Source organism: Zosterops lateralis (genome assembly GCF_965231275.1).
Source record: "Zosterops lateralis genome assembly, chromosome: 4".
Lineage (NCBI taxonomy): Eukaryota > Metazoa > Chordata > Aves > Passeriformes > Zosteropidae > Zosterops > Zosterops lateralis.
The window spans coordinates 52,897,227-52,911,703 of NC_139765.1; the positions used below are offsets into that span (position 1 = coordinate 52,897,227).

The following is a 14,477-nucleotide window of genomic DNA, read 5'->3' on the forward strand; positions in this document are numbered from 1 at the left end:
TAAGCTAGTTTTAAGCGTAGACAAGAAGATTGAAAAATAGTGCACTTTTTACTGTTTCTGAACACCCCCAAACTGACAAAATATCTTACAAAATATCTAATCACACTTGGGAAGGTGCATGTGGATACACTAAATATTTGCTAGTTCTATACTGCTACAGAAGTAAATTTTTTAAAAAAAACTTTGCATAACAAGACCCTGAACTACAGAAGACATCATACATACTTCAATTATATTTTTTTATGATATGATATGACATGATTTCCACTGGTAAAAATCTTCCATTTTAGGGAGAGTTCTCCCCAGATTTTATTACACACACACACACACACACACACACACACACACACACACACACACATATAAATATATAAAAAAATACATACATATATATATCTCAATTATTCTGTGAAATAGAATTAATTCTACACATTGCAATCTGAGATATAAATATTTCTGAAATTTAACTGTAAGCATATCAGACCTTTTTCTTTGATAATTCCACTAAAACAAGCAACTAAAAAGTGGTGTACAAAAATTATCTAATTTGAAACTTCTACAGCTAGCATGAGTGAAACTACTGCAACTTTGGACATAGCCAGAAGGAGAGAGACACCCACGAGAGGTCAAGGGGAGTTTCTTAACAATTTCCTTTGAAATTATTAAAGCTTCTACTACACCATGCAGTATCCAGCAAAGGTAAAAACGTTTCAGAAATGCAAAAGAACAACTGGATAGGAAGAAAAAACTGATAGAGATGACGAAGAGATCACATGTATCACACACTCAATATGTGATTCAATTCTTGAGTATAAATAGGGGAGAATAATAAAGGGAGTATTATCAGCTACTGAAGAAAATATCTTTTATTAATATTAAAATAATTCCTTCCTTCATATTCAAAACATACCATTTCACTAGAACATCATTTTTTACACCAGTTAGCAAGAGAAAAAATCTGGAAAAAGAACTTGTAAGTAATGAAATATTTCTGTCAGCTTTCTTACACAAATTCTTACACTTGTTTTGCTATCTGGAATTTATTTATGAATGGGTGTTAATTTATCAAAATGATTTCATGTCTGCTGATAGACTAAGCATAAAAAAAGGTTATAATTTCTCTTTATTTTCTGGTAAACGTTTTCTTAAATATGATCTTGAGTACACAGGGCAAGGCATGAAATGAAAGATGCATTCCTTGCCAAGTTCCTTTATTCAGAAGCAAGATGGCAGTATTGCTGAAGATCTAATGTTTAATTATGTTGTTGCTTTCTCTATCTAAGCATAATCAACATTACTGACCTACTAAATGAAGATTGCATTGCAAACTGCAGAAGCTTATAGAACAGAAAATCTTCTATTGACTTTAGAATTAAGAGTCTTTAGCAGGACTACAGGTTTAACACTGCATTGTGTCATTTAAAAATAATTCTAAAACATAGAATTTATTTTCTGAGTACATTATTTTCATTGTATTATCTATTATATTAAAATGTCTGGAAAGTGCTTAATTGGAAGAATATTTTTATGGCAACTTTCAGGTAATGAGCCTGTTTAACACATGTTGAGGAAGTCTCCATTCAAATAAAAGGTATGGGAAATACAGCAAAAGGTGAAGAGGCACATGAAATTAATTACACTAGGACTGAATTGGTGCATTCTCTGAAGTGATTTCAGAGCAGAAAACAGGTTATAAACAGAGAGTGAAATATCAAACTGCGCATTACCTTAAGTGATTCTGCCAGCTGTACATGATTATCATAGACTAGAATGTCCACCACTAGATCTCTCAGCTGATGAAGAAGAACTTTGTCTCCTTCCAGGTCTTTTGCTTCCACAGGCACCTTCCATGTGGGGTAGGGACATCTAGTGCCATCCCAAACCTACAATGCAAATGAACTATTTCAATGTGCTCAGAATATTTTAGATTCAGTTTTAAATACCTTTTTAAATTATCTTCTTTGATTAAAAATTATTAACAATAAAAGAGCTTAGTTATAGTCTCAGTCTAAAAGTCCTTAAAATACTTGAATTAGACTTTATGGGATTTTTAAAGTTATTACTCCTTAAAGAGCACAAAATAACCTCTACAGAGAACATAATCGAGTGCTAAGACCTGGGATTTGTCAATACTTAAATAAAAAAGAAAAAGAACTGCTCAGCTCAAAACCTCAGCTGTTTATCCAGCACAAAATGACAAAATACTCTGAGCTGGAAGGGACCCACAAAGGGACATCTAACTCTTAAGTGAATGGTCCACATGGGGATTGAACCCTCAACCTTGGTGCTCTCAGCACCATGCTCTGACCAGCTGAGACAGTCTTAGGGTCAGCAGTTACAACTATCAGAATTCATCATATGCAGAATTGTCTGTAATTAATATTTGAATCCTCCTATAGGGTTTTTTAACCACTCCAGCTACAGTATGTGAAGGCTTAAGTACACAGCATATACTGACTTAATTACTGATGATCTCCCACATCAGCATACACTGCTAGATATCCAGAATATATTAGAAAAACATCAGTACTTAAATTATATTTATGAACAAGGATTCTAAAACTTGTTTGCCTAAAGCTAAATCCTTGATACACTCCAGGTACTGAAATATCAGTAGTTATTTTTCAGCTATCAAAGTGTTGTGAAAAGGTAAGTTTACTGATAAGCTTAACACCTTGAAACCAAAATCTTACATCTTAACCCAAACATTATTCTGTAAACTACAGTTTCCTGAGTTTCTGAAGATACACTTTTGGCAAAGACTCAAAAATAATGGTTTGATATACTGGCATAGTAAAACAAAAATCTAGAAGCATTTGGACTGTATTTCTGAAACAGTGTCTTTCATAGGATTTCATGCATACAGGTCCAACAGAAGAACCTATTTTCCAATTTTCAGATAAGTTTGTGATACCAAGGTGTTTTGTCCCATGAGTTAGGCACTGCAGAGGGCAAGAAAAAAAGATACTAAAGCCTAATATTTAAAGGATTTCTACCCCCTTTGCTTAACGGCTTTGGATCAACAGACCCACAGGAAAAGATGTAAGAATCAGCAAAGCCATGTATAAACGCACTAAAAATAACTCACGGAATACACATCCAAAATCAAGAGATAAAAGGCAAAACTGTTCACAGTGAAAATGACCCATGACATTAAATTATGTTGCCAAATAAGAGTATATTCTGAAGGACCCAGATAATGAGGTGGTATGTGCTGCCACGGATTAAAAAAAGCCTGTTATCTTCTGATCCTGCACCATGAAATACTTAAAACCACCTTTGAAAGAGAGGTTGTCTATTGCTTGAATTATCACATCTTTTCCAGAACTCAGCTTGAAAACAGATATATCACAAATTTAGTCACTCTGACAAAGTAAAGCATCTTAGGTTTTTCAGGTTTTTCATTATTTTTCAACTGGCTTTACTTGGGACACTTTGGTAATTCTACACTGTAGAGATTACTTGACAAATGGATTAAAATAACCTGCGTGCTCCCTGTTAAGATGAAAGGATGGTGACTTAGTTTTAAAATGTCTTTAGCAAGAGGAACTAACAGGGCTGGCATCAGGACACCTTTTAGAGGAATTTATAAGCTAGTAAGGTTTCTTTTTAAAAAAAATATCCTTTCAAAAGTAGTTGGGTTTGGGGTTTTTCTTGCACAAATATGAAAACAAATAAAGCTCTTTAACTTAGGAGCTTGGCAGTTCTACTTTACACAAAATGTGAAAACATCCTGGTTTCAAACTGTCCTGGTTTCAAACTGTCCTGGTTTCCAAAAGTGGTTAAATTAATTCTGAACCAGAAACTAAAAATTGTTCTATTACTATGAACAGACTGGAGCTAAAGAAAAATTAATGATAACATAACCATCATCATGGTTGGATAACACTGAAATGGGAGAGACAAAATACCAGTTTCTATCTTCAGCAGAATATGCTCATTGTACTTACCTTAATGTACACAATTTAACTGACAGAAAGAAAGAAAAGAATAGAAATAAAAAAACCCTTCTGGAAGGCATAAATTAAAGAATAATTTCTAGTGTGCATTCTTTAGTCTCCACCAATCTGAGTAACAAAATTCTCAGAAAATGGTAAACAATAACAGGTCACTGATATCTTTATGCCATGTCCAACTCTCCTTCTGAGAAAATAGGAATTAATTTATCAAGTGTAATTAAAAGTTATGTTACAGGTGATGCACAAAATTGCTGAAATTCATTTTAGTTGACTTTGAAGCACTTTCCACTAAGTTCAATCTCCACTTGAGATCAATGCTTAAAATATTCATGATTTTTCACAGTATAATCTACCATTAATTTAACTGATATACTTGGGAAAAAAAAAAGTAATTCATTATTATAAAATGCATAATCAAAATAATACAATTAAATAATATGTAATGATCACTCAATTTGAGCTGGTATTGAATTGGTTGTTTTGATTCTTTTTTTATTTAGCAAATCAAGAAAAGAATCAGAGATCTCTCTACAAGTTTTAGAAAAGTTTCTTTTCTATCATAACCAGTACTTGATATCAGAGATGGATTTTTCCATTGTCAAAAAATGGAGGAAATTAGCAACAGGATATTAATGTAGCATTTTTAAGCTTGTCCAATGTATTTTAATACATATTTAAGTATTTAATATTTTATGCTAAAAATTGATCTACCATTATTTGACCTCAAACTTCTACCTTCCTAAATCTATCCTCAGATTTCCCCAAGTCATCAACTTTACTATACAAAAGTGACAAAATCGACCTCAGGTCTTACAATACAGAAAAGTGTAAAGAAATAATAATTTAAGAAAGCACCTGTCTCTGTCCTTGCAAAAGGTCCTCCAATGCTGAAGATACACTTATTAATGAACAACTTGATTACAGCCCACAAAGTCATGAAAATTTACTGGGTTGCATTTGACATCTATTTCACAAGGCATAATTAAATGGAAATATTTGTAGCAGTTGCAGAATATGTTACAGCGTGCACTTAAGGTTTGTTTCTGTGTAGTAATGCTTTGTTCTGTACAAGAAAAATCATTGCTGCTTCAATGAAGGAATAATGCCAAGTGCTATTTCTAAAAATATTGTAACAATACAGTTTAACACAGTAGAACCAATATATAATTTTATGAAATCATAAAGTGGGAAATAACAGCTTGATCATTACTCATGTTTTAACATTCAAGTAAAAAAAAATATAAAGGAATTTTGGAACAACACCAGACTGGTACAACTGAAATAAAACTTTGAATATTATTTAGCTAATGTTAAGGATAACCTTTAGAATCTGGTCCCCTGTTCCATGGCACTTTGCATTTTGTATTTTCAGTGAGCAGTGATGCCCAAAGTGCTTATGTATAACTAAAAGAAGCTACCTGAAATCCATAATGATAACATAATCCATTCCTTCTCTTTTAGGCAGTGCTCTTTACTGCACTAATCATATCCACCAAATCTAGAAAAACAAGCAGTAAACAGTGCTAACTAGAAAACAAGGATAAAGTTTAAAACTAACAATATTTTTCAAAGCTAAGAAATCTTGTGATATTTATCTACAAATATTTGTCAAATTATGATCTCTATAATGTCATCTTAATAAACCTCTCTAAAAAACGAATAAGGTGATCAACTTCAAAGATAACTGGGCTTCCTGTTTTGTTTTCATAGAAACAAGGATCACAGATTTGCTTACACTAAAAATATTTATCTGTATAATATTATTTAAATTATTATGTCTGTTTTATTGAAAAATGTATCACAATGTCTTAATAAGCTCAACAAAGTATTTTTTAAAAGGAAGTTTACCTTTAGAAGAAAAGAAGATCCATCCACTTTTGCTTTTCCTACCAGCTGGCAAGTTAGATCAAAGAACTGCATTGGCTGAACACCAGACAATTTTGCTGCTGGTCCAGAGATGGAAATATTACTGGCTGCCCAAATACGTAATTCTTCTACTGTTTTCTGTTCTTCATCCATGAAAGTGTACACTTTGCTAGAAGTTCGAGGAACTACTGGAGCTCCTACAGTTCCATCAAACGTTAAGGATGCAAATCCTCCACTGGTAATTCCCTGCATCTGTCCATTGTATTCCCTGATCTGTAATAAAATATTAATGAGAAAAAAAAAAGTTTGCACTGCATGGAAAAACAAATATGTTTCTGCTTTATCATGTGCATGGGAAATGAACCATTGATCATTTCTGTTCCTGGTTCTATTGGGAGAACAGAGTCAAAATAAAAACAAAAAATTAAAATTAGTATTAATAAGAGAACAAAATTTATAAGCAGAAATAATTTTACATAAGAAATATTTGAAGAGGTAGAATAATAACTACCTGTAACATTTATACCTACAGCATCTTTGCAGAGTATTTATTTGCACACATCAAAATATTTGTGTGCGGAACATGTCAGGATTGCATTTATAAATGGGGAAACTAAGGCACAAGAGAAATTAATTTTTAGGGGTTACACAGCAGAGTAGTAGCAAAGTTATAAGGGATTCCTGGTTTTGGCCCCTCACAAAAGCCCTGTTTTCCAATATAATGAAACTGAAGAAAAATGTATCAGTTCAAGGAGATATTTTTTGTCCATAAAGCAAACAGTGATGAGCTTTCATTCCTCAAATTTTGAGTACAGATATCACAATTATTCAATGTCTATTGCCCTGCTCATGGCAGGTATCCCGAATCCTGCTGATTTAACTGTGCATCTGCTGCCATATGAAACATGGTATTTAAAGTCTGAAACATTCCTTCAGAGGTCTAGTCTAGTCTTACTGCTCCCTGCAATTACAGATTTATCTATATCAAAGCACTGCATGACTCATTATCCAGAAATCTGAAGCAGTCTGTTTTGATCCATCCCTTTTTAATTAATGTCAGGTTACCAAGTAAGTGATAACACACATGAAGAGCATTTGTGAGACAGTCTAGCATGGGATTCCCAGGGCTCAGTTTTCAAATGGCAGAAAACCCCACTGATCTGAAAGTGCAGAGCATGCAATATGTGTCAGTAGTTCTAAACAGCAAAACACTGCCAATGATTTAGGCCTAGATTTTATAAACATGGTGAAATTTAAAAAGCACACGAATCAGGTATTCATTGACCTTGGAAATTCATAAATAAAGCACTTCAGTCTTGGTGACAGGAACTCCTTTAATCCCTGCTACTCTGACATAATGCATAAATGCATTAAGGGTCATCTCTAAGATAAACTTTGATTTACTTAAGCATTCTTCTGATCTGACCAATGGAGCACATCAACTCAGGATGTAGTTTTTCTTCAATGAAACACTGAAAAGCTTCAATCTTCTAACCTTTACATTTAAATATTGAAAATACAAGAAAAGCCAAAGGACAAATAAGGAAAATGGTTTCATAATCGATTTTCCTCCCACTATCTATGATCTAGAAAAGTATGTTCCCCTGTAAGATGTTATCTAATATAAACATACAGATTTACTTTAGATGCTATCACTGGCATTATATTCCATATAATGTAATAGTCAGAGGGGATGAAAACTCTCATCACTTTTCCCTATTCATCCTGTATCAAAATATACTTCAAGAGTATTTTTCATATCTTGTCTGACATGTCAAATGTTTCTTGAAGTGTTTTAATTTCTAATTTACCTACTGATTTATTTCTTCACTAGTTCTTTTAAATGCTTTCTTTCTTAGTAAAAATTCTGTCCTAGTCTTCTATGAAGGCTCTAAGCCTTTCACAGAACCAGAAAGAAAGTACTTTGTCTCCCTGGGCTTCCACTAATATTCTACCAGAAGTTATTTTCCTCTTTTCCCAAATCCTTTACGTCATGCTTTGAGCATTCAGGAGGCTGACATACTGTACTTCTGACGTCTCCCAGTACCCTCAGTTTAGTGAATTTGAAATTAGCCTTAATATTGGAAGAGGCAATTATAAAACTAAAACAAACAAACAAACAAAAAAAAATACATTATGTAAGAAGGTAGACCTCAACTTTCATGATGAGAAAATTACCAATGACTTCTAGCAAAACCAGATGTCCTCAGGCACAGGCAGGTGGAGAAGCAGGTGGAGAAGCCACCGAGCCCTCTCAAATGCAAACAGAATCCAACAATATTATTAAGTGAACAACAGAAGAAACAGGAGAAGAAAATGTCGAATGGGTTACAGCTGGAAAATTACTTATGTTGGACCCACAGAAGAAAATGATGGTCAAGAGAAATTCTCTGGGCTTGTCCTTTAAAAACAAATCATTGCTAAAGTGATAAGGATCACTGGAGTGTAAAAAACCAAAATCTAGGGACAAATGTTTCATTGTGGCACTCTTAAGTAGATCTCAGATCAAGTTAAGCATTGGTACTGTAAACATGTTGCATTTTCCAAAGGATTTTGAACCTGCATTAAACTTATAAAAGAGTCAATCTTAGACTTTTGCATATGACAACAATTACTCTTCAGTAGATTTTGTGTCATTTCTAGAGGAATGGACAAATTTTTTAAAAAATTGGTGGAGGAGGGTGAAGCAGGGGAGGTTAACAGGGAAGCAGGGCAGATGGCTATCTCTATAAAAATTCCAAATAAAAAAAAAATTAAATAATTTCAATAAATAATGGTTGTTAAATAGAAGTATCCTCTGGGACAAAAATGGAGCAGATAAAATGCATTTGGCTTGTTCTGAGCAAGCAAGTAAATTCCAATACATATGGTAGGAGCCTTTGGCATAGTTTTTGTAAACTAAAGAACAATAGGTGAAATGTCACTTTAACAAACTGCATGGACAATAAACTAGTAATTTCTGTGGGGTACAACACTATCCTGGATATGGGTATTGAAAAGAAGCTAATATTGAAATATTTATAAACAGATTTGCAGCCAAGTAAAAGACATCTTTTTTTTTTTTCTTTTACTGAAGATGGTGTTATTCGTCTCACTAAATGGAAAAGTGTGATAGTAAGTAGTGTATAAAGCTGGAGTAATAGCATCTCCACGGTAGTTTTCCATCAAAACTGATTGTTAAATTATAGAAGCAAAGGACTATTATGAAACCACTGCAGTCACAGATCATCTTAGAATATCAAAAAATGCCTAGGGAAACAACATATACCAAGCTAATGTACAGGTTCTTATACCAAGAAAGATTTTATTTTTTTTATGATTGTCAGTGATGATATTTGTGTGAAGGAAAGTATCTTCTCAGAAAAAAACCCACCAGAATGCATCTGGCATATTCCATTATATTTTGTAAATGTTTTCTCATCTTAAGTAAGTAAGTCTAAACAAATTCGGATAATACGGATGCTGATTATATTTCCTTATATTTTAATAATGTAATCCTGGTTTACTTGTTCCTCCAGCTGTATGAACAGAGAGATACTAATGAAATAGAGACATCATTGGAAGTAGAAATTAAACCATTTTGAATTTGTTTAAATATCACGAGAAAAAAACTGTACTACCAAAACTATCTGCAGGCACCTTTTGAAAGAAAATTAATAAAAACTGTCACATGGAAGTAAAATGATTTTTTTTGAAGACATCATAAATACATTTAGATATTAGGACCATAAATGATAGCTTATTCTCTAGCATTCCTGAATTGCTGCCTGCAAAATAAGATCTGCACAGGAATAAGAAGTGAACCGATATTTCTGCTGTGTCTTTCTCTCAGCACCTTCCATATTGCATCAAGTAGAAAGAAGGAAAGAAATCAACTTTCATTGGACAAACTGGATTAAACTAAAGGAGAGAATATAAAGAGACAAGCAAACTGCTAGCTAAGTGCAAATGTAAGATTTCTCCTGGAAATAACAGCAGATTGTTTAAAGATCAAAGTAACACAGTGGAACAAATGCTATGTTAAGTATTACTAGATTTAGGAGAGTGATGCATGAGAGACAGAACAGAACTAGTAAGGGTAACAGAAAAGGGAGTGTGATACTTCTGTGTTGTTATGAAGCCATGCTCCATATATTTGACATTCAGATTCCCTCTCCTCTGTGGATAAACACCTCAGAAACTCACTAGCAAAACATACATCCTACACTTGTCAATCTACTGATGTATGAAAGGAATAACCATTTATATTGTGGCTATTAAATCCTTTTGCTCAAAGAGACTATGCTTTTACATTGTAAAACTAAAGAGTTGGAATCAGATGAATATGCAATTAATAGCATATTCATCTGATTAATAATGAACTTTGATTAATAATGAAATTATTAATAATTTCAATAATGAAATTGATTTTTCTGGTGGTTTTCTTCATTTTTTTATTCTAGAGATCTAGGATGCTGCATTGGGCATCATGGTATTTGGTCAAAGGTTGGATTTGACGACCTTGGAGGTAACTTCCAATCTTAATGATTCTCTGATTCTGTGATCTAACCACAAAGCTAAAACAATAGGATTATAATACATAGTTATCCCAAAGTTAGTAGATGGCAGTTACTGATGGGTGTGCAAACTCAGTTCAGGTCATGGTGCATTTATGTTATGATACCATGTTCCATAAACTCCCACGACCCTACTTTTCCACAGAACATTTTCCTACCCAGTGCACAACTTGAGAAGTGCAGTGGTGGTACAACTGTACTGTCTAAGAAAAAGGGATGACAACTTTACCATTCCTACCTCATTTGTTACAGCAACTCCTGCCTATGTACAGAAGAAGTCAAGGTTCATGAAAGTAAGAGATGAGAATAGCATCAGGATTACTGTGACAGAAGGCTAGAGAATTAAGGCTTTGCAATTGCTACAGAGTTCGCATTATGCCAAGGAAGCCGTGCAAGTAAAGTTTATAATCTCAATCTTCATTCTCCAAGTTATGCTCATGAATCACACAACTCTGCAATGCTGTGTGCTGGGGAAAAACACCAACTGGAACACATCCTGGACATCCTGACTGCATAAACTCTAAACAACTAGAGTACACTGAACAAGATGAACAGCAAAATAAGAGTGTGATTCACTTTTTCGGATTCTCAAACTTCAAAATGGAAATCAAATACCAATTCTCTCTACTGGAAGTTAGGAAATAAGTTCTTGTTTGTGAATCACTCAGAGGTAATAAGGAATACTAGAGAAAAGCCAATGAGGAAATTAACAATTCTATCCTCATGGCAGGGTTTGAGCATCTTAAGGCAGGCAGACCAGCCGAAACTCCTAAGTCAAGGGAGGATAAAACATTGCAGGCTCAGCCAATACCAGCAGATTGCCTCTTTCTGCCCTTTAACAGTGCACCATTAGGCATTATTTCTAAGATATTAAGAGCATTCACAGTGAACAATAAACAAGAAGGTCCAAGAAAAATCCACCTAAGAAAACTCCTTTGCCATGAAGATAGAGGGAGACTAGACAAACAGATCATAGGCCTGGCTTTGATACTGGCAGATGGGGGGATTGCCTTCCACAATCTCTGCAGTGCACTGGCTGAAAGTCCAGGTACTGTAAATCACTATATTCTATACTTCATGAGAAATCATTGTAAGATGACATGCATAAAGCTGCACTTCAAGAAATATTAACAGAAATGTAATTAAAACTAGATAATTTTCCAGTTCTATTACTAAGACACTTAAAATTTTCCTTCTCTGCAACAAATAATAAGCAAATTAAATTACCTTCTATCCAAAGTAATTCCAACAGAATCCTCTTCATTAAATTCTTATTAGCTCTAACCATCAGATCTTTGCCAATACCTCTGTTACTATGAGGAGAAGTTACCCATTAGAAACCAATTGTGTAACTGGGAGCAGTAATTTTTAAAATGTGTTTTCTATCAATGTAAACTTCCTGGAAGTCCCTGGAAAGCCTGTCTGGGGCAGACAGAATGTAAGCACACGCTCTAAGGGCTGTGTATATATCTATCCTCATTGGTAAGCACAGCTTTGACAGACTATGGCTTCTGCTACCCTGGCTAGATTACCATTCAGGAAGCTAAGAGAAGGTGATTAAGGCCTGAAGACAAAAGGAGAATAGAGTGAAGGAGGAACTGCAGAAAGTGTAATTAGAAGTCATACCTGCTCTGGTGCTTGTGGCTGAAAGAGAACGAGGCCCTCCCCCTCCCAGTTCATTCCCAGAAGCTGGCACCAGGCCTTTGTGTCAGGTTTCCACCTGCTCAGATCAGATACAAAAACTTCCAAGCCTCTCAGAATGCAGTAATCAGAACATTCCCATCCAGGAAAAGACATCTTAGTGACTCTAGATCATTTTCACTTAGAAAGTAATTACACAAGCTCTAAGCTCATGTATCTGAAGAGACATAGATTGTGAGTAGCTGGAGGTCTGTTAGGACTAGAAACCACTTGGAACAGCTCAAATGTGATGAAAAAAGAAGTGTATATGAGAAGCGAATTGATAGACCCTCTCTTTAAATACTGGAACATCATCTTAGAGAATGATAAAGTACCAAGGACAAGTGACAAGGATTCTAGAATCACCTCCTCAAAAAAGTGAGGCCAAATCAGAACCGTGAGGTCCCTCACCTGTGCTATATCAGTTGGTTTCCTTAGTAAGTTTGTGATAATAATAAATAGTAGAAGTTAGACAATACTATCTTTGCATAAAAGAGAGTGCATACATAAATTTCCTGACAGTGGTCTTGTTTATTTTCTTAATGTGTACTTAGAAATCCAATACTGACCTACCACAGCCATACAACTTCTCAATTCTTTTATTTTGACCAGTTCCTTTCTACTTTCTTCCTTTTCACATACATAAAATATGTACTCTGTTTTCAGAAGCAATAAACATATTTTTACCTCCACTGAATTTCTGAAATGAATGCATCTGTATAACATTCACTCTGATGGATTCAGAGAAAATATTAAAATTTAGTGTTAAAACTTTCCCATCTGAAGTCAAATTTGTGAACTTCCAAGACTGATAACACATCGCAAGTACTGACCAGCAACACAAGCTTCAAAATATAAATACAATTTAATCCCAGTCTTATTATATATACAGATGACCTTAGAGAAATCTTATACTAACTCAGAATAAGTTAATTTCTCTCTCAATTGTAAACACTTATAATGTAGAAAAATAACTTAAGACTGTTTCTGAATCTTAACAAGTTCTTTCTTAATCTCAGCAGTATGCAACTCAAATACTGGATAAATCTTACCATTTTTTACATGTATTGTCATGGGGTTTTCCTCCTTGTTCTCCTGCTACAGCATTGCAAAATGTACATGCTTAGTACTATGGCTGTTTATCCCTTTTATCATCCTTTTGTACAATCCTGAATTTCCTAGATCTCTCAAGTTTCCTAGAACACTCTCGAGAGTGTTTAGATATGCAAACTGTGGTGTTTTTTTGGGTTGGTGCCCCCCATGGCCTCTTTCATTAAATTTATTAATTTTTCCTATAATTATTTTACACAAAAACTATACAAAATGATACAAAATTATGTATGGTTATTTTGCAAATTAATGGTAAAATCACATCTTTGGTCCTATTATACACCACTTTAAGTAAGGTCCAGCATTACAAGACTTCCATTCAGGCCCTATAGGGTGATTCCTCTTCTCTATACTGTTGCAGCAGGAATGTGAAAAACACCCAGCAGAAGCAGCATCAAAGCTATGAACAGTTTCCTGCATGCCCTTTGATACAGATAAAGGGAATAATACAGGATAACACTGAAGCACCAGCAGGAGTACACTGCACACAAACAAGCCCAGACAGATGCCCTTTACTGGAGTGATTCTCAAGCTGACCTAAACTGCTCCACAACAGAAAACCTAAAGAAACTCTATTCTATCAGTTTGAAGAGGAATAAATTGTGACTATTCATGTTAGTTAAACTCCATCCATCTAGAAGTACCACATGATTTTTTGTCAAGTAGTTTAATAAATATTGTTGTTGAAAAGACATCAGTTTACTTTCAGTTTTGGCCCATACCATAACCATAGCTGTTTTACCAATCAGCTGATTTATATAATTACTCCAAGAGTTAATTTCTGTACATGTAGAATTAAATTATTCCTATGGTCATCTCACTGCAGAAAAGCAAGCACATAAACTCCCCACATCCTAGTACATACCTTTATTCTATGAAATCGAACAATATCTCCAACTTTGTAAATTTTTGGTAGAGCATCTAGGTTTCCACTAAAAAGGCTGCATGTTAATTTCACATCTGATGGGTCCACAAGTGTTACAACTGAGCAATAATCTGTAAAATATAAAAGTGTAACAAGCTAAGTAACAGGATGAGGAACAGGCATTATGGAATTACTAACACACAGATACTAAATTTGGGAGGAACACTCTGATGGCCAATATTTTCCTGCTATGATCTGTGCAACTTTTTCAAAGTTAATTTTTTACAGTATCGTAATAACTGAAGTGTGGTCCATCTTGCTAATAATTAGCCCAAATAACTGAAAACGAAATGTGTGATTAAGAACAGCTCTGTGCTCAAGAACACACAATCCTTTTTCTTCTGTCTGCAACAGGAATGCTATTCTTTCAATTCTTTCAAT

The 14,477-nt window shown here is 34.3% G+C and overlaps 1 protein-coding gene across 3 annotated transcripts in view; it reads right to left on the minus strand.

The window, feature by feature from the left end:
• POT1 (protection of telomeres 1) overlaps positions 1-14,477 on the minus strand; it is a 58,265-nt gene that overhangs the window by 20,934 nt on the left and 22,854 nt on the right. For all 3 annotated transcript variants that reach the window (XR_014589777.1, XM_083858754.1, XM_083858755.1), the window contains 3 exons: positions 14,037-14,167; positions 5,808-6,098; positions 1,728-1,883 (listed from right to left, as the gene is read on the minus strand). Coding sequence is in view for 2 of the 3 variants with exons in the window: in XM_083858754.1 (XP_083714880.1) it covers positions 1,728-1,883; positions 5,808-6,098; positions 14,037-14,167 (578 nt within the window). In the remaining variant the exon portion in view is untranslated. The remainder of the gene's footprint in view (positions 1-1,727; positions 1,884-5,807; positions 6,099-14,036; positions 14,168-14,477) is intronic.